The sequence below is a fragment of the Pezoporus occidentalis genome, unplaced genomic scaffold (genome assembly GCF_034315485.1).
Source record: "Pezoporus occidentalis ecotype Australia unplaced genomic scaffold, CSIRO_AGI_Poc_V1 ctg40, whole genome shotgun sequence".
Lineage (NCBI taxonomy): Eukaryota > Metazoa > Chordata > Aves > Psittaciformes > Psittacidae > Pezoporus > Pezoporus occidentalis.
This window is the reverse complement of record NW_026915725.1, coordinates 3,810,554-3,835,243: the sequence shown is the minus strand read 5'-3', so window position 1 is coordinate 3,835,243 and position 24,690 is coordinate 3,810,554. Positions and strand designations below refer to the sequence as shown.

The following is a 24,690-nucleotide window of genomic DNA, read 5'->3' as shown; positions in this document are numbered from 1 at the left end:
GAAAATTCTACAGTGGAAGAGGACTCATCTGACAAAGGCTTAGATGAAGTCAATGATCCATCTCTGAAACTGCCAGAGCCTGAATGTAGGAGGTATTGAAAGTTGCTAATATTACAGTGTTAGGTCACAGGGAAAAACTCTGTACAGAAGACTTAACTTTCTTTAAGATGCAGAGCCAGGGGAATCACTGTTAGCTTGTCCACTCATGCTTGCAGTGAAGCAGAAATCTCTGGCAGGTTGAGAGGTTAGGGCAAGGGATGATTCAGCGGGAGCTGCTGGGGGAGGCAGCCTGTAAAAACAAAGGGGAAGAGTAAAGCAGGATTAATGGTAATAGAGGACTGGGGATACCAGGGATATTTGTGATTAATTTCCTTAGTTAAATAGTTTCTCCCTAAAACCAATCTGAATATGGTTTAGGTTCTATTTGCTTGGATGAGATAGGGTATTTCTACTTTTTTACAGAGTAAAAATTGCAATCCAGGGCATAGTGCCTTTAAAAACTCCTTCATCATGTTTCAGTATCTTTCAGTGCACAGATCTAGCTGGTGGTTAAGCTACAATTTTTTGTGGATTTGACAGACAAGGAAACTGAGAATAATTTTAGGATAACATAGTTATACTATATAAACAACTATAATTAGTGGCAAATTCTGAATACAATTATACCATGTATATTTAAATAAATATATATATGTGTCCAAATATTTTCATTTCTCTCTGCCTTCTCATACTTACACAGGATACTGGAATCTTCTGATTCAAGCTAGGTGCCTTTTGGGAAATTAAAAAATCTTTCAATTTATTAATAGTGTATTTAAATAGTTTCATTAATATTGAAACTCCAAAACCCATCTGTTTACACCGAAAAAACCCAAGCAAGCTTCAAACCACAGAGATGATACTTTGCCTTCCTAAGTTTGTTCATAACATCAATATATTTCCTTGGAGGGATGGAGAGCAATCGTTTTTGGAATGGAATAGTTTCACAATGCTATCTTAGAAAGAATAAAATTCTCAGATTCTTCATTATGTAAGCTTATCTGTCTCCTCAATAAGCGTAAGTCACAAACTTCAATTTATCTTGGAAATTACATGAGTTTTATCATATTTTTTTTCAGGGCTTGTCTTAGCTGATGATAAATTTATGCCTGTAGAAGCTACCTTTCTTTAGAAGTTGAGAAATAAAATATTTAATATAGTGTTGTGTCCCCACCCTACCTATTAAAACGTGCTGATTCCAAGAAACTACTTTTTTCCACTCTAAACCTGTCCTGTAATCCAGCTCACCTCATTTTGTTGGAAACTAAAGCTTCCCAGCTTCTCCAGTTCTTCATTGCTCCTAATAAATAAACAAATAAATATATCCATTACAAGAGCAGGCATAGCTAGCAATTCCTGTACTGTTCTTGACAGAAATATGGCAAATATTGCCATATTGCTGTTGCAGGTAGTCAGTGTGTTTCAGAGATAAGTGGTAGTTCTCTGAGTGGAAATAATAAATCACAGTTTGATTTTATTGGCAATAAACCTGTCTTTTTTTTTCCATTATGTTTGTATATTAGCAAACTGTGGTAATTTAAAATATATTCTGCACAATTCCGCACAGGTATATAAAACTCTGAAGTCACTGGGGCAAGTTCTGATTTTGTTAAGGCTGGTTTGGTAACAGGGTTTCTGGGATTCTCTTCAGCACCCTATCCTATTCTTTTGTGTTTTCACAAAAGGAAGAGAATTAAAGATTCAATTTGCCAGATGTGATTTCTCCCTTTTTGTCTTTTTACAGGCTTTGAAATTAACATTTTATTTTCCATCAGAAACTTTATTGGAACTGATAAAGGCTCATGGGCAGATTGTTAAAGTATTTGAAAGGCTTCAGTCTGGTTAATTATTTTCAGTTTGGTTAATATTTTTTAACAAAGTTATTTCCTTGGCACCTTGAATGGGCTGATTTCATGCCCTGAATCAATGTTTACTGAAGTGAAAATGAGGACTGCCACTTACTTCAACTTGATTAATGCATTGGATTGGGCCTGTAATTAACTTATACTCTTGTCTATTGGAAACTGTTGGAGGGGGTTAATTTTGTCCTCTTTCAGCTACAGCTAATAGATTCACTGTTTTTATTAGATTTAGTAGGCAAATTACTTATGCAAATATATCAGGATGTTAGTTTTCAAGGGTCTGATGCAAGGCCCATTAAAATCGATGAGTTGCCCCATTTACCTAAATGGGCTTTAGAGCAAGTTCTGATACAACTGAGTTAATGCTGCATAATAGCATGGGGTAACTTTATTTCATGCTTTCTGGTGTTGACTAGAATGCCAGTGTCTACAGGTCTTAATTAGAATTTACTGTTACAAGTGATACATAGATATAAATGGGGACTTACTTGCACCAGAGATCTTGGTATCTGAACAAGAAAGGCAGAAAAGAGATGGAGGTGAAGGTGTTTTTCATTCAAAATTAAGTGTGTTTGCATGTTTCTTGCTGTGCTAATATCTGTGTAATTCAAACATATGTTTTGTATTAGCATTTTGGTAATAGCAGTTCTGAGGTGTCCTGTGACTGAATACCAATAATTCATGGGCAAAAAGTTTACAGTGCTGATCTGTGAAGTTCGCCATACAGTCAGAAAACAGGGTCAGTACACTCCATGGATGACAAAGACAATAGTACAACAAAGCATACATGTAGAGAAAAACTTCATCAAACAGTAAGCCCATAAGTCCCATAAATATGTAATTATGTCCTTGATGATGAGCACTTCTTGACTTACTGTAAATGCTCCTTAGTCCCAAAACATCAGCTCACAAGCTCTATTTATTGTAAGAGATGGTTTGATGGTTAGTACATTGAAATAAAAATGTATCTAAAGGTACCCTTTTTATCTGACAACAATGAAGTACAGATATATTCAGCTGTAGTTACTACAGTTCATGAAGCAGTACATACCAAATTTGGTTTGCCTTACCCACTGATCTGAGTTTTGCTTTTTTGTATCTCTCTCAACTACCTGACTTCTCTTCAGAGTGTGAGAGTGTTTGTAGGCACTTCTTGGTCCTTAGGTCGTAACACACCCAGCACAGCTGTGTGAGAAGGTTTCACAAAGGCTTAGGACCAAATTTAAATGTAATGTTTAGGACCTAATTAATTAAAATGACTTTTTTATGATGTACAAGTAGATGTTATATGCACATTTTAAATCCCTTTCTTTCATTTTGTGTATTTGCCATATGCAAGGTAAAATAAAACACTGAGTGCAAAATAAAATAAATAAGGATATGTCCTCAGCTTTCTACTTAAAAAGTCACGATTATTTGGCTATAATGGAATACTAACAATTTGCTGTTCTTTTTCATGCAGATCTAAATACAGACTTGGTATTCTGTAGAGCAGAGGATATTTTCTCTGAAATTGTTTTTGATTAGTTTGCTTTCCATCTGTGTGCAAATACTGAATGTATTCCTGAGGTTCTCCAATCCCGCTGTTCAGTGATCATGCGTGAATACAGAAAGCTAAGCTTTTATACCGTGCTCCTTAGAGCACATTATTTTCAGTGGATTTATCTCCAAGTCCTTAAACAGCTTCATATAGATACTGCTTTTTGAAAAAGGAAACTGTACAATATGTCCTCCACTTCTGAATGTGGTCTCAAAATGATAGCCACACAACACTCAGAAGATGATTGCTGGGTTGGGAACATCTTTTCTTCATCTGGCAAAAGGTGCAGGAAACATTTTATTGGCATGCCAATATTAGGCAATTTTTAAACCTGATGATTTCAAGTGTAATGGCTGTAACGGGCCACAAACAGATAGTTCAATTTGCATTGAAAAAACCCAGATGTTTACATAGCCTTCATACATATCTAAAAAAGTGGATATAAGATTCATGTAAATGCATAAGTTTAAAGTTAGTTACTACAGCCAAGTCAGGTGAGCATACCACTGTATAACTTGGCATAATGGAAGGTATTTATGGTGAGTCTCTTGTTAGTGCCAGCTCATTTTTCACTTCAAAGCACATTGCAGTGTTAACATTTCAGTTCAGTTCTTCCCAGTGGCAGGAAAACAGAATTAATATTGTCACCCTTTAGAAGGAAACATGTTAGTAGCAGACACTGCAACAGTGAGCTTAATATAAATAATTACATAGAGAGTAGCTTTGAATGCAAGTAATTAGTTTTGCATTAATATGTTGCTTGAGATTTCAGCTGGAATTAACTAATGATTTTCTAGATTTGCATATTCCTAATTAGTTGGGTTTAAATGTTATCTATATACAAATTCATGTTTTATAAATTTTCAACATTTGTACCAGGCACATTTAATATATAATTAAGAAAATTATTTATAACTTATTTTATGTTTAAAAAAAAGAAAAGAGACCTTGGGAGTACAGTCATGATGCTATATAGAATATCATCCAGAGCACAATTTTCCTATTGCATCTGAAACCAAAGATATGTGAACTAATTAATGCTTAATGTGAGTTAATAAACAAGGTGATATTCTTATGTTCTTTGAGATATATTCTAATCTTATTTATTGTTCTGATCTAAAATGCTTTTGCTGAGTTCAGGGTATCACTTTGGATTTTTATTAATGTACTGAAAACATAAAAGCGGACCTCAGGAATGCCATTGGTTAACCTTATCCCTAATTTAACCTCTAGCATAAATTGGAGACATCTTCATTGCTCTCAGTGAATATCTTGCACTCTAAAATTATTGGTATGCAAGTCAGGAAAAACTTCTTTCTATAGATTATTTTCTAGCATCAATAAGGAGTAATGATAGAAAATAATAATTATAAAAATATTAATCCCCTGTTCAATAAAGCATTTGAGCATTTGCCTAACTGCTGAATTTATTATGGGGTCATTTACACACATAAGCACTTTTTATGATTGGGACTATATGGCTAAACTGATCAGTGCTGTAGAAGGCTGAATATAGTATAACACTCAAGACAAGATTCATAACAAGCAACATATTCAAAAAGTACTGAGTTTAGGTTTTCACTTTTCAGAGCAATTTAGGTAAAAACCTGTTAGCAAGCATATTATGAACAGGACCAGGTACAAGGAATTAAACTGAGTCAAAAACACTCACAAATGTACTATAAACGCAATTTTTCCTGAAACACCAACAAGTGACCATAGAAAAGTCAAATGTATTGGAACTGTGTGGTGTTAATTTCCACTGTGTCAGAACACAGGAATACTACAACTAGACTAGTCAATGACAAAAGTGCATGTCTAAGTGGAACTGACTGCAGTTAAATCATTTTGCTGCTTAAATGCCCCCCTAGGCACTGTGAGGAAAAATGTCAGAAGTAATAGAAGAAAAAAAAGAATAAAAAAAACTGATGTAAGATATGCTCTTTGACAGTTCTAGTTTTATATTAATACAGAGAGAAATAGGTTCTCCCAATAACTTTCCATGCATTTCATTGGTATGTAGGCAGAATCATAGAATAGTTAGGGTTGAAAAGGACCTTAAGATCATCTAGTTCCAGCCACCCTGCCATGGGCAGGGACACCTCACACTAAACCGTATCACCCAAGGCTCTGTCTAACCTAGTCTTGAACACCACCAGGGTTGGAGCATTCACAACTTCCTTGGGCAACCCATTCCAGTGCCTCACCACCCTTACAGTAAAGAACTTCCTCATTATCTCCAATCTAAATTTCCCTTGTTTAAGTTTTAACCCATTATCCCTTATCCTATCCTTAATGAAGAGTCCCCCTCTAGCATCCTTATAAGACTCCTTCAGATACTGGAGGGCTTCTATGAGGTCTCCACACAGCCTTCTCTTCTCCAGGCTGAACAGCCCCAACTTTCTCAGCCCATCTTCATAAAGAAGGTGCTTCAGTCCCCTGATCATCCTCGTGGCCCTCCTCTGGACTTGTTCCAACAGTTCCATGTCCTTCTTATGTTGAGGACACCAGAACTGCACACGATACTCCAAGTGAGGTCTCACAAGAGCAGAGTAGAGAGGCAGGATCACCTCCTTCAACCTGCTGGTCACGCTCCTTTCGATGCAGCCCAGGATACGGTTGGTCTTCTGGGCTGTGAGTGCGCGCTGAAGCCGGCTCATGCTCATTTTCTCATCCACCAACACCCCCACGTCCTTCTCTGCAGGGCTGCTCTGAATCTCTTCTCTGCCCAACCTGCAGCTGTGCCTTGCACTTGTCATGGTTAAACTTCATGAGGTTGGCATCAGCCCACCTCACAAGTGTGTCAAGGTCCCTCTGGATGCCATTCCTTCCCTCCAGCGTATCAACTGAACCACACAGCTTGGTGTCATCGGCAAGCTTGACTAGTGGCCTTATATACAAATCCTTCATGATGAACCCAATTCTAACATCTTTATGTGCTACTTTTATTAATTATCTGCTAAAATGTGGGAACAAAGTAGGAAAAAAATGCAAAACCTAAAATACTTGTTTTTTCAAAAATAAATTCATTATGTGATTTAAATGTCTATAATCAACTATCTAAGGACAACTCTTATAAGTCTTTTACAGTAGGATATATGAAAATAATCCTTTTGAGACTAGCGTATTTATACAACACATATCATGAAAATGCAATCTTTTCAATCCCATTTAAAGGACATGGTTTTTGATGTAATTCTGAATAAAAACAAGCCCAAAGATCTGTAGGTTGTTATTTTCACTGTTAAATCCATTGTTATTGATTTATGATTAGATTGTGTCCCGTATATGAAATATATTTTTCTAGTTGCATGATAGCATTTAAAAACACTAGTGGTATAAAATGTTGTCTGGAATATTCTACTGTATGAAGCTTTTCAATTATGATTTTCTGACATCAACATGAAAATTAAATATTGCTAAGTTAGCTAAGGTCAGTGTTAGACAGCAATTTGAGCTCTTGTTTTTGTAACTGTTTCACCAGCAACCAGACAGTAATGTAATACTGGTATTCTGTTTACTTGACTGTATTAGCAGCTCATTTTTTGTTCAAAACTCTGTTGTTATTCATGATGTAGTTATTTTAGAAACTGACCGTGTTTCAGCAAAGTTCTCCTGCTGTAAAACCCCAGCCTGGTATCACAGAATAAACAAACATACTGCCTTGCCCAGTGGATTAAAAGTAGTAAAACAATGGCAAAATCCATGTAAACTCTTACAGTGTTTCATAACGCAGCAGTAACATTTGACTTCTGAGGTCAGAGAGCAATGCTTGCACCATTTTGAAAATCAAGCTAAAGTCCACGCATGAATTTTTGCACTTAATTTGCTCTGCTTCAGTCCAAGTCAACAGCAAAACTCCTGTCTTTTACAGAGCTGGGGACATTACTTTCTCTTTCCTTGTCTCTAACAATCATACTATTATTTTCTTTAAGCACTTGCAGCAAAATGACCTAGAAAAGATTAAATGCATAAAGTTAAATTTTGTGATGTTTCTCTTTTCCCTGCATATATAACAAAATTTACAGGAATCCATCACATAGCTCCCATGGGAGACACTGTTGGTGTAAAGCACAGTGTTAGCATAGCCAGCTTCTTAGAAATCAGTTTCCACAAATATTTCTCACTTTTCTACTGGTAAAATTCAGTTGCAGCGATTTTTGTAGGATGAAACAGGGGTCTGAGAAATAAATATTCCCTTTTTTTTTTTTGTAGGTTCAGCTGATCTACACCCTCCAACATGCAAGAGTGACCAGTTCACATGTGCATATGTGCAGCAGTGTTTACCCTTTGCTGCAAAATGCAATGGCACTGAAGATTGCATGGATGGAAGTGATGAAATGAACTGTCCCATGGAGATGGCTACCACCTCGTCTCCAGGCTCTTGCAAGCAAACAGAGTTCTTGTGTCCTTCCAAAGGCTGTATCCCATCCCTCCTGAAATGTGATGGCGTGTCTGACTGCTACCTTAATGAAGATGAAGTTGGCTGTCGTAAGTTATTTTCATTGCTATGGTTAAGGCAATCCTAACTTACTTTCCTAAAACAATGATGTGAAAAATAGCAACATAATGAAGTAAAGAGTAAAATTCACTATTTCCTCATCAAGAGAAATATTAGTTTTATCATAAATGTGACACAAATTTTACCTGGAGAGACAGTCTACATTTGCAAATAATCTTTCTTATGCATTCTTATTCCCTGGCTATCAACTTTGATAAATGCTTAAAATAATTTGTATTGTATTTCTGTTAATGATTGGAAGCATTTCCACTTTTTTCCATGGATCAGTCACCTGCCTTTGTATTGCCTCGTCTCCAATTGCAATATGACAGATAGTTAGACTTTTGCAGTTCTATAATCCAGTAACATTCAAGGCAGTCACGATCTTTCAAGGAGTTTAAAATCAAGTCTGTTCATGCAGTAGCAGTGATCTTTGCCCCAGTGTCCTGGGTTCAGCAGTAGCAGTCATTTTTCTCCTTCTTAGTAGCTGCTGCAGTGCTGTGTTTCTGACTTTCAGCCTGGGAACAGTGCTGATAACACCGATGTTTTCAGTTGCTGCTCAGTAATGTTTACTCTGACCAAGGACTTTTTGAGTCTCATGCTCTGCCAGGGAGGAGGGGAAACCGGGAGGAAGCAGAGACAGGACACCTGACCCAAACTAGCCAAAGAGGTATTCCATACCACAGCACATCATGCCCACTATATAAACTGGGGGCAGTTACCCAGAAGGGCAGATCACTGCTTGGGATGGGCTGGGTATTGGTTGGCGGGTGGTGAGCGACTGTATTCTCTTCCGTTGTTATTTCCCTTACCATTATTGTTATTGGTGGCAGCAGTAGTGACTTGTGTTGTACCTTAGTTACTGGACTGTTCTTATCTCAAAATATGGGAGTTGCATTCTTTTGATTTTACTCCCCATCCCTCTGGGAGCCAGGGGAAGCGAGAGTGGGAGTGAGCAAACGACTGCGTGGTTTCTGGGTTCCCGGCTGGGCTTAAACCACGAAACCCAACCAAGGAAAAAGGCTCACAAACAAAATGCAAGGACAATGGGCTTTGAACTGTAACTGCAATGAGATACCATGAAGTTTCAGACAGACACAAAATTGAGTGTCTGCCCATTTCAAAATACTTCATTACTGGTAGATGAAGTATGGTCAAATGTTTCATTCCATGAAGGCCAAAATAATTGCTACATAGGAGGAAAAAATACCCAATTTTTACGTATAAAGACATTTCTTTCTAAACTTCTAATTCTGTGGAAGTTTTTAACATTTTATTTTTCATCCCTGTCAGAACCAAAACAATTAGTAAGATACCAGATTCCAGTGGGCTAGAAATTCAATTTCTTTACTATTTTGTAACAAAACTACTGAATAAACATGCAGGCCACTGCACTTAAGATTTCCTTTAATAAATTACTCCACAAAACAGGGATGGATTTTGCAGACTAATCTGTTCATGCCTTTCCACACACTTTTGTTTAGAAATGAGCTCTGTGGTTTTCTTTTCAAAAGGCATCTTTTTTGAGATATCTCTTACTTTTAATTTTATATGCCCCAAAAGCATGTAAAAATTTTACATGTCCGTAAGTACAAATAAGCCTCACTAATTTTCATTCAACCCTGTTTCTTCCTCAATCTGTCCTCTATTACAGATGTCCCTGCTGTATCTTAGTACACATCCCAAGTCCATGCTACAGCAGCTAATGTGTTCTAGAATCCCAATATCCAAAGGCCACGAGTTTTCTATAATTATTAGTATTCCCAAAAGCAGTGAAATGTTGTTTCATTGCCTTTGACTTCTAAGCAATGCCCAGAGAATGAGGGGAAATTAAGTCTTGGTCTATTCAGAGACTAGAAATTCTCCATAGATATTGCACACCTTGGTGCTCCAAGGAAACTTACTTAAAATCTGTAATCACATTGCTACTCCAAAATTCAGTTTTGACTGTATAAACAGGTAAGTGTTGACAACATAAGATATGAATAGAGAAGCAGCAGCTCATGTTTTTTCTCTGAAGAAGATAATGGTTGCAGGCAAAGCAAAAAGAAAGTTCAGTTTTGACTGTATAAACATGTAGGTGTTGACAATATAAGATATGAATACAGAAGCAGCAACTCGTGTTTCTTCTCCAAAGAAGATAATGATTGCAGGCAAAGCAAAAAGAAGGTGATTAGTGCAGTTTGGGGTGGAATCAATGAAAAAGTGATTACTGTCACAGCTGGTTCTCCCATCAAAACAGATACACCATGAGAGTGCAGCATTTCATCTCTAGCTGTCTACTTTTAACATGTGAAATGCCATGTAAGTTTTTCAACAGAAAAATGTCAGAAAAAGGTAAATATCTCATAAATTTAATCTTTTTATTGGCATTTATGCATAATCTCTAAAATTGATTGTTATGCTAGTAGCTCTAGTCTATGCATACTGTAATAACACCACTGATTGGGGGGGGGGGGGGGGTGGGTGTATTCAGGTTTTAGATTGAAATTGAATAACTTTTTTCCTAAGCAGTTATGAACACAGAATAGCATTTAGAAAGCAATGTTTTGGTGTTTGGGTGTTGTTAGTGGTGGTAGGTTGGGGGGGGGGGGGGGGGTTGTTTTTTGTTGTTTGGTTGGTTTCTTTTTTTTCTTGGTACTGATTTAAGTACATTTCTATTTCGGGCTTATTGGTACCTTCCATTTTTGTGTGTGCCAGGTCCTTTAGCAATTGCATTCATTTAAATTTAACAGTAGACTGTCAAAAATCTTCTGGCTCCTGAATTCAGGAATTCATCAGATAAAGTTTTTTTCTGGGATGAAGACCAGTTGTCAAAATGTATCTTGCAGAAATTAAGTATAAAACCCAAAAGAAGGACAAAGAAAAACAAATAAAATGCATTAGTCAGATCTCTACTGAAGCCACAGTTTCTACCACAGAAATCCTTTTCTGCATGACTTAAGATTCATGCAGACAGAATTTCCCATAGAGCTCACTCAGCAGTTAGGTTATACAGTATTATGTAATACTTTTTTATACCTACTAATGTGGTGGATTTTACTACTTGCGGCTTTTAACAAGAAAATCTTGGAACTGTTTTTCAATTATAGATGTTCTACTTTGCCAGCCCTCTTCTTGCAGTCAGTTTTACAGAAGGGTACTTTATCTCACCCATTCAATAAATTGTTTTATTACTGCCAGATTACAGTAATAAGGTTGTAAAATCAACTTATTAGGATCAGTGGGGGTATGCATTACTTTTCCACAGACCCCAACACCATTTGGCTGAAGTGCTAACAGCAATGAATAAAAATGATTTCACAGTTCTCTGTAGTACACCAAAATGTGTCTGATGTAGTCCTGGTAAGTTCTAAATGACTAGTAAATATTAAAAATAATATACTTTCAAAAATACTTTTGGACCTGGAAAATGAAATACAGGCAAAAAGCTGATATTATAGTTTTCATTTTTGTGTCTTCAATGTTGTTAATGCTTATATTTAATGTCTTTATCCCCAAAACCCTTGAAGGCCTCTCCTGATAGTGAAAAATAACTAATTTGAGAAATATGAAGCTATTTGTAACTTTGTTAACAGTAAGCAATATTAATTTCAGTCTCAGTGCAATAAAAAAAAAACACATTATTTCTAAAATGTGCTCTAAACATTCTTTATCTCGGCACCAATACCTTAGTGCCATTTTCCTTTCTGTCTTAAATGCTGGATCTGTACAAAGTATTCAGCAGTCAGATCCATCACTCTGACTGTAACCTCTGTAAGTGGTATAAAAATCTTGGCTTACTTAAGGTAAATGGACATGTCAAAACCACCTTTATAGTCAAGAGATACAAATGGACCAAAAATAATTCGCATTTTTTCTGTTTTATCCTCATCTATGAGTCCAGCAGTGAGTCCAGAACCAGGGGAAATAATAAAGAGCTAAATGACACTTGCTTCTTTGAATCTTTTTATTATTCATAATATATATGACAAGCCAGAAGTGGTACTCTACAACCATATAGTTTACAGGTTCCTCAAAAAAAAAATGTGCAGGCAATAAAAGGTTGAAGCACAAAAGAAGAATTTGTTTTGTGTCCAGTTTCAACTTTCTTTCTGTCAAAGTCCTAGTCTGAACATGCAATTTATCTTACAGACTGATTACTTGTGCGCAAATGATCACTTATAAAACTGGTTTGAATACCACAGGGAAATTCCCCCCAAATTGCAAAACATGTCCAGGATTTGGATGTGACTGCACAAAATAAGTATGAGATTATTATTTGCTTAAGAAAGTGCGGCAGAAGGAATAGGTCTGTGAGTTATTTTCTGGAAAGCTGACAATCATAAGAGATAGATGGTAATATATGCTACAAATATGGAGTGATGCTGTAATCTGCTGGGTTGTTTCAGTCTACCACAACCTGTTCTGCCAGACTGAGTGGTCAGGGAATGGAGAGCAGAAAAGGAAATTTTTTCTTCTTGTTGTTGCTTTTATCCTGCTGTCATTGTCATATCAAGACTTCTTCAGCCAGTTGAAGAAAACATGTACATATTGATAGTTTAAAATCAGACAGAACTTTTAAGTCCCCATAAAGTGAATAGAAATTGGAAACAAAAGCAATCTCCTTTTTATATTTGCAAGTATTCTGCAAATTTTCTTGCAGACTTTAGTAAATGGTCAGTTCATGTAATTAAAAGGTTCAATCCCACAAACCCTTACTCACATGAGAAATTTCATATTTCTGAAAGAATACCAAAGCTGGCAAGAGCTGACTGACGTGATAAGAACTGGCAAGATTTGCCTCCATTATTGTGGTCTAAATTGAACTGCAGTATTTTAAATATAGCACACTCTTGCAGACTATATTGGCCAATGATTTAAATTGTATGTAAGAGTGGAAAAAATATATCCCAGAGCAGCCTAACCATCTAGCATAAAAGGCGTATTGCCATGTACTCTGGCTCTTGAACCCAGGAGAAGGAAAGTATTATGAAATTTAGATATGGCAGTGGGGTATTTTTAATATTGCCAGATTCTTTCTCCCACTCAGAACTCACAAGCTAATTTGAATATATCTAACTCTGATGAAGTCACAAGAGTTCCCTCTGATTTACATTAGTGACATGGTGACAGAGTTCAACTTAAATTACCTAAACAAACACCTTAAATAATATATATAGTTTAAGGTAGCATAAGAGAGCACTGTGTGAGATACAATGACAAAATTATGTTATACTCTACAGAAGTATGCAGGACCATCAGGTGCATCCTTGTAGATCAGTGACTCAGGAATAATTCAGTACCTGAAGGCTTACGTGATTCCAGCAAGATTAACCCCTCATAATTCTTCTGGGCAACCACAGAAAATGTTACTGAATGCCTAAGATTAAAAAAGGTGTTCAAGTTTAAATTTTTCAGAATAGTACTTCTCTACTTTTTTATGTTAACTATCTCTTTAGTATTTGATTTCTTGCAATAAACTATATGTCATTTTTTATTTGTATTTTAATGTAGGTTAGTAATGAGAGCTGATTATGTTTTCTGATATCTTTCTATGGGTTTTCATTAGGGTTTTGTACCTTACTCTGTCAACATTTTAAGTAAATAAGCCCTTTTCTTCCCCACAGATATAACATAGGAAAATTATAGCTTCTGTAACATATGTGCTCAGTGTATATTTACCAATTTATCTGCTCAACAGTAAAGGTCTATGTCTTTGAAGATGAAAACTTGTAGAGGTCATATAGACATAACTATATATAGTGTGATTCAAGTTTTCTGGTAGTTTTTAACTCTGAGAAAAAGAAGCATAGATGCTAACAGTCATGTTACTTTTCATTTCAGCCATTAAAGATTGTTTCAATGGTTCTTTGTTATGTGCATCAACTAGTCAATGCATAGCAATCTCCCAGCGTTGTGACGGTGTTGTAGACTGCACTGATTTCAGCCCTGATGAGTCCAGCTGTTCAGGTACAGAGTTTTGCATAAAATTATTATTTGAAACAAAGAAGTATAGTCATTTCTTACTGAATCTTTAGGCAGTTCCCAACCAAATTTCCTCTGCTAAAACTTCATCAAAATACATCCTAGTTATTATCTTACTAAAGAAGATTGAGGGAATTTTATTAGGAGCTATTCTTGCTGTAGGGATGTAAAACTAAACTTCAGTAAAACTCAACGTGGTGATGTGGAAACCAATGTTAAGGGATGTCAAAGGTTGATAATAGTAAGCCACTGACATCCCCCTCTACTACAGCACCTTTATTATTTTTAGGACAGATATTTTATTTATTTTTTTTTTTTAATGAGAATGTGATTCAAAGTGTTAAAATTCTGGACATCTTCAAAGAGAAGGCTGGTAACACAGGACTGAATGTCTTCTCATCACCCCTATATAAAAGCTATTAATAATAAAGTAGACAGTTACTAATTTAATATAAGTCCAGTTGTATTTGCTTTTATTTTATATATTCCTGTTTGAAAATTGAGTAACTGGAAATAGCTCACTTACTGAGCTATTTATGGAGTCAAATGAAACTGTTTTAAGAAAAATTAGAAGCCTGTTCAAGTGAACACTAGGATTTCTATAAACTCCATAAGAGTCCATTGACTAGAAGGAAATGCAGCAGGAGGGACAGGAGATCTCCTTGGATGGATAAGGAGCTGTTGAGGAAAATTCAAAGGAAAAAAAGAAGCTTATAAAAAGTGGAAGCAAGGACAGGCAGCCTGGGAAGAATAAAGGGATGTTGTTCGGGGAGCTAGGGATCAGGTTCGGAAAGCTAAGGCCCAGTTAGAATTAAACTTGCCTAGGGATGTTAAGGGTAACAGAAAAGGATTCTATAGGTATGTAGCAAATAAAACAAAGACTAGGGACAACGTAGGCCCCCTCCAGAAGCTATCAGGAGAACTGTCTGCCCTGGAATTGGAGAAGGATGAGGTTCTCAATGACTTCTTTGCCTCAGTCTTCACTGGCAAAGGCTCTGACCACACCACCCAAGTGTTGGAAGGCAGATGCAGGGACTGTGAGAATGAAGACCTTGGGCCCACTGTAGGAGAGGAACTGGTTCAAGACTGTGTTAAGAACCTGAACGTACACAAGTCCGTGGGACCTGACGAAATCCATCCATGGGTCCTGAAGGTGAATGAAGTTGCTAAGCCACTGTCCATCACATTTGAGAAATCATGGCAGTCAGGTGAAGTTCCCAATGACTAGAAAAAGGGAAAATATAACCCCCATTTTCAAGAAGGGGAAAATGGATGACCCAGGGAATTACAGACCAGTCAGTCTCACCTCTGTGCCTGGCAAAATCTTGGAGCAGATTCTCCTGGAAGGCATACTAAGGCACATAAAAAACAACAAGGTGCTTGGTGACAGCCAGCATGGCTTCACTAAGGGGAAATCCTGCCTGACCTATTTGGTGGCCTTCTAAGATGGGGCTACGGAACTGATGGACAGGGGTAGAGCAGTTGACGTCATCTACCTGGACTTGTGCAAAGCATTTGACGCTGTCCCACACAACATCCTTGTCTCTAAATTGGAGGGACATCCATTTGACAGATGGACCACTCGGTAGATAAAGAACTGGCTGGATGGCTGCACGCAAAGAGTTGTGGTCAATGGCTCAATGTCCGGCTGGAGACCAGTAACGAGTGGTGTCCCTCAGGGATCGGTGTTGGTACCGGTCTTGTTCAACATCTTTGTAGTTGACATGGACAGTGGGATTGAGTGCGCCCTCAGCAAGTTTGCCGATGACACCAAGCTGTGCGGTTCGGTTGATAGGCTGGAGGGAAGGAATGGCATCCAGAGGGACCTTGACACGCTTGTGAGGTGGGCTGATGCCAACCTCATGAAGTTTAACCATGCCAAGTGCAAGGTCCTACCCCTGGGTCGGAGCAATCCCAGGGACAGCTACAGGTTGGGCAGAGAAGAGATTCAGAGCAGCCTTGCGGAGAAGGACTTGGGGGTCTTGGTTGATGAGAAACTGAACATGAGCCGGCTTCAGCATGCGCTCCAGCCCAGAAAGGCAACCATATCCTGGGCTGCATTAAAATGAGCGTGACCAGCAGGTCGAAGGAAGTGATCCTGCCCCTCTACTCTGCTCTTGTGAGACCTCACCTGGAGTATTGCGTGCAGTTCTGGTGTCCTCACCATCAAAAGGACATGGAAGTGTTGGAGCCAGTCCAGAGGAGGGCCATGAGGATGATCAGGGGACTGGAGCACCTCCCGTATGAAGAGAGGCAGAGAGGGTTGGGGCTGTTCAGCCTGGAGAAGAGAAGGCTGCGTGGAGACCTCATAGCAGCCTTCCAGTATCTGAAGGGGGGCTATAGGGATGCTGGAGAGGGACTCATCATTAGGGACTGTAGTGACAGGACAAGGGGTAAGGGGTTAAAACTTAAACAGGGGAAGTTTAGATTGGATGTAAGGAGGAAGTTCTTTACTGTAAGGGTGGTGAGGCACTGGAATGGGTTGCCCAGGGAAGCTGTGAATGCTCCATCCCTGGCAATGTTCAAGTCCAGGTTGGACAGAGCCTTGGGTGACGTGGTTTAGTGTGAGGTGTCCTTGCCCATGGCAGGGGGGTTGGAACTTGATGATCTTAAGGTCCTTTCCAACCCTAACTATTCTATGATTCTGTGATTCTATGTTTCTATGAGTATCACGTATTTATGATCTGACACTTGTGTCACCAAACCAAGGTCTAAAGGAATAGGTTTTGGCAGTACTAAGCATCCAAAATGACAGGAGAATATTCTGCCATTTTGGAAATCAAGCAATGACAACTATAATAACTGGGGGAGGGGAAGGGAGAGAGGGAGGGAGGTGTGAAATTAATTTATATTTTTTCATTTTTCCATTTGCGTTTTCATTTGTAGTTTGTCCTGAAGAATACTGCAAAAATGGAGGAAAATGCATCATCAAAGATGACATTCCGTTATGCCAGTAAGTTTCTTTGGGGATTGACTTGTGCTTGAAGTTGTGAAAATGTGCTTATGAAAGAGCTGTTATTTTCCTCAGGGACTGAAATGATTTTCAATAGAAGTTTATTTTTAAAAGTCTCTGTATGTATGTACTGTTTTTATTTGTTGTTGTTGAGTTAAACCATATTTTGAGAATAATATTACTTATCAGATAGAGTTTCCTGTAATTTTCACCTATCATTACATGAGACAACCTGTTGGCCTGGCACTAGAGGTTTTCTGTGTCTCGTGTTTCACATCAACATCTGACAACATATGCTTCTATGAAAAATGGTGCCTTATATGCAGCAAGTGTTGTGTACCTCAAATAAGATTTACAGTAGGGCATCTTCTTATCTTTACCTGAACTTGTGATGCATTTCAGTTATAATCTTACTTTTTGCACATATTTGGAGAAAGAAGGTAATGTTTTCTCCACGTAGGCCAAACAAAGCATTAAACATATGCTTGTATTTTTCTTGAAATGCAATATGCTGAAAAAAAAAAAATGTATGAAATTCAGATGTGGAATGTGCAAGTCATTAAAAAGTGCTTTAGTTTATCTGAAGGGATTAATTTACACAAGATGTCACTAAATTTCCCACTGGAGAATTACAGGAGACTTTTTAAAGTGCAAAGAAATCAATATTACATGTTATCATATTTGTTTCCTTCATGCTTTTCAGCGGATCTTGCCACTTTGTTTGCAAAATTACTAAAGTGACTGTTTTATCAGAGTATCTGTCTTAGTCAAGACCAGACATTAAGGTTTGTCTCTCATTCTCTAGAAAACTCCCTTTAATAAGCCTGCTGATGAAATTTTAGTTATTGCAGAATTTGTATCTTTCAAGTCAGGTTATCCTTAGTTGTTGAAGGAATGTGATAAATAACATACTCAGAAAATACAGACACTTACATAAAAAGTACTTTGATTTAACTCTCAGGAAACACTAAAAATTGCCTGCAGATTGTCTGAAGAATCTCTTCTATCATAGAATATAGAATGGTCACTGCAAAAAGCTTGGAATTTCATTAGGGTGGCTGTTTCAAAACTTCTTGGGACACAGAAAGAGAGAAAGGGGACAAAAAATATAGGGAAAAGATGCAGATGGAATGGAATGAATAGCCAGCAGAAAATAAAGGAATCGGGAATAGCTAAGGAGTTGACAGTTGCTATGTTAAGTCATTGATCAACAAGAAAATTGCTTGTAGGGACAAAAAATGAGGGGAGTAATTGATATTTGAAGGATACAAGAGAATTATAAAAATTGAACTTACGTTAGGGCTTTCAAATGAAAGGAAATCAAATTAGCAACTGCTTTTCATCTACAGAAAAAAAATAATTGGAATAGTAAAATGGTAAATAGGATACTTCCCCTCATCATTTAGTAAGAAACCTGATACTCAGTTCTGATGTAATGCATAGGTAATTACAATAGGAGCAAAGGCATAGAAATGAAAATGACCTAAAATGACGTGCTAATGTAACTAGAAGTGTTGCATGTGCTTGTGTTTGGGGAAATTGGTCATCTCTGTTCAGGTATACCAGTGCATGTTGCAACAGAATCATAAAATCATAGAACAGTTAGGGTTGGAAAAGACCTTAAGATCATCTAGTTCCAATCCACCTGCCATGGGCAGGGACACCTCACATTAAACCATGTCACACAAGTCTTTGTCCAACCTGGCCTTGAACACCACCAGGGATGGAGCATTCACAACTTCCTTAGGCAACCCATTCCAGTGCCTCACCACCTTTACAGTAAAGAACTTCCTTGTATCTAACCTAAACTTCCCCTGCTTAAATCTGAACCCATTGCCCCTTGTCCTAGCACTACAGTCCTGTCCTGGGTTCAGCAGTAGCAGTCATTTTTCTCCTTCTTGGTAGCTGGTGCAGTGCAATGTTTTGACTTTCAGCTCGGGAACAGAGCTGATAACAAGCGATGTTTTGGTTTGGCCAAGGACTTTGTGAGCCTCATGCTCTGCCAGGGAGGAGGGGAGGCCAGGAGGAAGCGCAGACAGGACACCTGACCCAAACTGACCAAAGAGGTATTCCATACCACAGCACGTCATGCCCAGGATGTAACTGGGAGTTAGCCGGAAGGGCTGGGGGTCTGCAGGGTTGGAGGAGGTATCGGTCAGAGCTTGGTCGGGCTTGGGGGGCGAGTTATCGGTCGGCTGGTGGTGAGATGATGTATTCTCTTCCCTTGTTATTTCCTTTATCATTATTATCATTGGTGGTAGCAGTAGTGATTTGTGTTATACCTTAGTTACTAAACTGTTCTTATCTCAACCCGTGGGAGTTGCATTCTTTTCGATTCTCCTCTCCGTCCCTCCGAGAGCAGGGGGAGGGCAAGCGAATTACCTGACTGGGTTTAAACCACGACAAGTCCCTAATGAAGAGTCCCTCCCCAGCACCCCTATAGGCCCCCTTCAGATACTGGAAGGCTGCTATGGGGTCTCCACGCAGCCTTCTCTTCTCCAGGCTGAAGAGCCCCAACTTTCTCAGCCTGTCTTCATATCGAAAGTGCTCCAGTCCCCTGATCATCCTCATGGCCCTTCTCTGGACTTGCTCCAGCAGCTCCATGTCCTTTTGATGTTGAGGACAAAACGTAGTGGAAGGCTGTCTGAAAACTCTACTGGTAAGGGATATCACTAGAGAATAGCAAATGGAGAAGGAAAGGAATCACCAGATAAACAGTCTAATACCAATGCCATTCAATGTTTGTAATATTTTGAAGGATTTTACATATAACATTGGAGATAGATAAGATTCTGCATAATTTTTGAAAATCCCACACGTCAATATCATGAAAAGAAAAAAAATAGTAAAAATGTCTCTTTAATGATAAAAATGTAGAAATATCCCAGTTTTCATTTCCTAGGGAAAAAAAAACCAAAACAAACAATGAAAACCCTAGAAATTAACATGAGAAAGATACTATTTTTTTTACCTGCTTGTTCTCAGTACCTGCCTTAAATTTCCTGAACAGGAGATGACAGATTTAGGAAGAGTTACCTTCTTCTCTTGAGATCTTCTAGGCTGCAGGGTAGGTCAGGAGAAAAAGCAGAGTACACCAGGATGCAGTAAGCCTATTGGACAGCAAGGAGTTCCCTGAAAGAGCAGAGTACGGGCACTGCCCTGTCACAGAAGTTGCAGAGAAGGAAAGACTTTCTAGATATCCAGAGGTAATTATCTGAAGATTCCAGTGACTCTATAAGTCACTGAGTTTGACTACTATTCTTCAGTGACACTGTAGACAAGTGGAAAATCTGTTAACATATCCTTTGATTGCTAGTTTGCCTTACACAGTGGATTCTGATCTTCCTCCACTGAAGGTGCTTATGCTCTAGTTTCTATAAACCTGAGTCTGGAGTTTAAAAGTCATTTTGGCCTTTCTGAGAGAGCTGATTTAACAAAAAATGTCTGGACAGGTGTCAAAGCTTCATTTCATTCAAGGTTCCATCATGTTCATTTAAAAATCAAAATTGCTGCTCGTCTTACATTATTTTGAGATATATTGATAGAAAAGAATCCAGTCTCTGGAGGGGTGAGTTTTTCTGCATTTTAATGCAGTGTGCTTGAAGTAGTTAACTGTATAGAATCTTTCAAGTAGTTTAATATGTCAGTATGGCAACAGAGTGAATTTTTACTTAGGTAAAACAAATCAACTATTTGAGGAGATTTGAAAGTTCAGAGTCAATTTTATACATATAGTACTTCTCAAGTTATTTTGATGCTGCATGTTTTTGTATGTGTGTACTATTGTTGCTTATATGTATAAAGTGAATACTTTAGACATCAATGAATTTCTTTCAGTAGTGTGTAACTAAGAAGGAGCAATAGAAAGTGGAATGCAAACTCTGACATGCTTCTCTGAAAAGGCATCTGTAAAGCGGGTGGAAAAGGCAACAGTTGATATATGTCTAATATTTTCAGTATATATTGGAGTGGGTAACAGGGTTGATACATCAGGTTACTGTCACTTCTGTTCAAGCTACTGAAAATAGCTTTTCTTAGATGGTGCATTAATGTGTGGTAACATCAGTAGAGGTCACAGTGTTTGAGAATATGACTACTGATTTGGTGGTGGATGTTTTCAGTGAGAGCTTGCAAGTAAATGCAGAGCAAAAGTGTGTTGTAGGTGATGTTTAGCTTCCTACTTGAAAGAAACAAGCTTGGTGGCTGTCCTGATCCTCTCTGGTATTTGACTTCTGAGTTACTTTTGAAAACCACTTGTATTTGCTGCTTCTATTTGGTCAGGAGAGTATTTTAGGGGCATATCAAATGCTTGTATCTTGTTCTTACTAATTCTTGGGTATCCTCTTTGGCTGCCAGGCTAGATGGAGCCTCAGTCTGTGTAGTGCATTCTCAGTTACAGTTTGGAACTAATACAAGAGTTTCTGCAGAAATAAATATCACTGGTGTGTTGCCTTTGGCTGGACAATAGATGCTATCACTTCTATCAGACACAAGGGGAAGCTTCTAGTAGCTTCTCACAGAAGCCATCCCTGTAGGTCCCCCACTATCAAAACCCATTCCTGTCTGAAACACTACATCTACTCTCATTTCAGTAAACTACTGTATGTCCTGACTGAGCTCCCTCCTGCAGTGGATGTGCAACCAAATAGTGCTGGCATTCAGCTACTGTGGCTGCACTTGCAAATCATGATAATTTGAGCAATAATGCTAGAATTTTTGCAATTTCAATAGTCTGGTTTCAAAATTATTCCTTTTATTATGTGTGTACTTTCCTCAGTTGTTTGCCCAGTGGCTTTTTTGTGTTTGCTTTACTTTTTTAAAAGTGAGACCACAGCCCTCTGGAAACAGAAAAGGAGTACTGACAAAAACAAACAAGCAAGCTGGGAAAAGTGTGTTTGTAAAGTGTGTTATGTAAGGGTTGAAAGATTGTACTAGTGCTAAATAAAAACCCCTGAGGAAAAAGAAAAAAGTATTTTACCAGATTGATAATACATAATTTTAACTGTCATACCAGAGGAACAAGATTAATACAATACGTTCACATTTAAAATGCACTAAACTCATGTATAATAAACATACTTCAATGCTTGTTTTATCCTTTATTTTTCACTGTTTCTATGTAATATACTAAGTTTCAGAGCAGCTACACTGAATAATAGTAAAGAGTATAATGAGAGTGCTTTTATTAATTTCTGAACTGTAAGAAGGCTCTATCCTCAAGCAGAAAATGTAATTACATTCACTGGCCTGTAATTAAACAATCATCTTATAAATTAGAAATACATCTTAATTAAACAGTTTTAAAATTGTGTTGAATATGTACCATCTAGATAACTAAACTGTAGAGATTAGAATTTCAAGGAGTCATTATACATAGACAGTTAATTAATTTTGTCTTTGTAGCTGTGTTTAAGTGCTAATTTGGCCCAAAGTATAGAAAATCAATTGTTTGTTTGCTTTATGTGATAAAAGTGAAAAATATTACTTTCTCTTTTATGTTTTAGAAAATAATTGATTTTACAGGGCAATAATTAACTCAGATGAGGGGATTTTTGTTTATTCTCCTTAGAAAAGATACATGGTATTTGGTCCTCTGTTTTTCACTTCTCACTTTTAAAATGGGCTCATTATTATAACCAAAAATGGTATGTTTTAATGCAAACAAAACATTTTGTCCTCAGCGAATAATATTACACCAAAAATATTAAAAGAAGTACCAAACTTTTATTGGTAGTTGTGACATTTTCTCACAATCTGATTTTGTCTTTAAAATTCTAACTTCTGGTAAGCACAATACATTTTGGGGACAAGCCCTACAAGGTAGCATGCAGCTTTAAGCAATGCCGCAGCAGACTTGTTCAATACCTTTTCGGGTCAAGTATCATATGTTGCAAATGAGAGAAATTCCTCATCCTTTTGGGCAATATCTTCCAATGAGGAGTGTTAGATTTTTTTTTCTAAACATGTTTGCTTTCTTTTGGATGTATTTTCACATGTACTGTTTTACTGGATTTTTGAAACACAATGGTGGTAGTTATCTTTAAAAACTGCAAGTGGAGGGATTATTTTAATATCACACAGTATGTCATGAAAATATGAGTGATAATAGTATTCCCACCTAAGAAAATAAATGCTTGGAAGCACCTGGCCTGTGATTTGGTGGAAATACAGAGCTTAAAGACTGACAAAAAGCTTGGAGACTGACAAGATAGGCACATCCCAATTCATAAGTAAAGAATTTATGAGGGGAGAAGATGGCAGGTTCCATTTCAGCTGTTTGTCCTGCTGCTCTCAGACATTTCCACCACAGGGAGGATTGCTGATGTAGCAGCTGCTGAATCACTTCAAATTATTAACTGTTGAAGCAAGGCACACTGGTACTGATTTCTCTCCCTTCCTAAGAACATTCTTTTAGCTGTACTAAACAAGTGCAACATAGGTAAATTGATAGAGCTATGTAGAGTCATATAGCTACCCAAGAAAGTGGTAGTCACACATAAGAAATAATAAAGAGAGGAGGAATGGAACAAGGATGTAACCATAAATAAAAGCACAAGTAATGGTGAGCAGACAAAAAGATAAGAAAAGGAATTGTTATGCTAAGATTTCCCTTCTGCAAAATGAAGACAAAAGCATATTCTTATATGGAGACATATATACAAACATATATAGAACACCTTTTCTCATATCTTTCTGTTAGCCAATGCCATCTGAAAAGTGATACTGAGGCAAATAAAATAACAAATTCAGATTGCCTGCACTGGATGAAATTGAGAATGGGAAGGCAAGTTAATATCTCTGTTCTCCAAAATGAATGAAACACAACTTGTGAAAGAAATTGTACAGTATATTAATGAAATGCTCATTAGAGATTTGCTCACAGAAAACTCTCTCCTAAAGTTTCTATTTCATATATTCCTTTCAGTTTACTCTTTATTTTTTCTTATTCAGAAAAGATTCATGAAATCAGGGTGCCTGTTCCTGATACAATTATACGTTGCTTTTTGGCTTGTCATGGGTCTAACATCATAGATTTTCCAAAAAAAAAGCAAACATGATGCCATTAAGAATATGTATGAGATATGAGAACAGTAAGCATCACAGGAAATTCAAATCTTCAGTAGTGTTTTCCATGTTTTCTATTTCATAAAAAAGCAGTAATGAGTATACGTAAACACAAGTATACCAACCCAGACAGAACAGGCTCCCAATAAAATTTCATACATACTTGTTGATGCTAGAGTCTTTTCTTTTATATATAAAAAAACTGAATAATGATCTTTTTTCAAAGGTTTTAATTTAAAAATAAATTTGTCATGTTCTTACCTTTTATGTTCGCTTTTGTTAGCCATATGAAATGGTCAACTGAACTCATCTGAGGTCTGTGGCATTTCATATATTCAACTATTATTAATTAATAATTTTCATTCCTTTTCACTGTATTAGGAAGACAAATAGCATACAAGAAAAATATACCAAATTTGTCTAAGGATTTGCCTTTTTATATTTTGCCTACTTGAATCAAGTAGCTTCAAAGTAAATGCATTTGGCCAAATCAGTTTTACCTAGTTAGAAACTTTCCATTTATCAAATTATCAATTATTTCTTTACAAATGGATACACTGGCTATCTTTTCCTATTTAAAAGCAGTTACTTTTAGCTTTGCTTTTTTTCCTCCTCTTTGAAGATAATAGTATAATCCTGAGGTCAGCTTTTTATCACACTGGAGCCAGATGCTTCATGCAGTTTGCAGCTCCTAGAAATGATGAAAAAAACCCCACAAATAACATTTATCTCAGTCAAACTCAATCAAATATATAGGGCAGAT

The 24,690-nt window shown here is 37.3% G+C and overlaps 1 protein-coding gene across 1 annotated transcript in view; it reads left to right on the top strand.

Annotated features, from left to right (window-relative positions):
• The window catches only part of MALRD1 (MAM and LDL receptor class A domain containing 1), a 245,916-nt gene that overhangs the window by 182,011 nt on the left and 39,215 nt on the right, over positions 1–24,690 (top strand). The window contains exons 34-36 of the mRNA XM_062633694.1: positions 7,657–7,932; positions 13,769–13,894; positions 16,796–16,862. Coding sequence (XP_062489678.1) covers positions 7,657–7,932; positions 13,769–13,894; positions 16,796–16,862 — 469 coding nt within the window. The remainder of the gene's footprint in view (positions 1–7,656; positions 7,933–13,768; positions 13,895–16,795; positions 16,863–24,690) is intronic.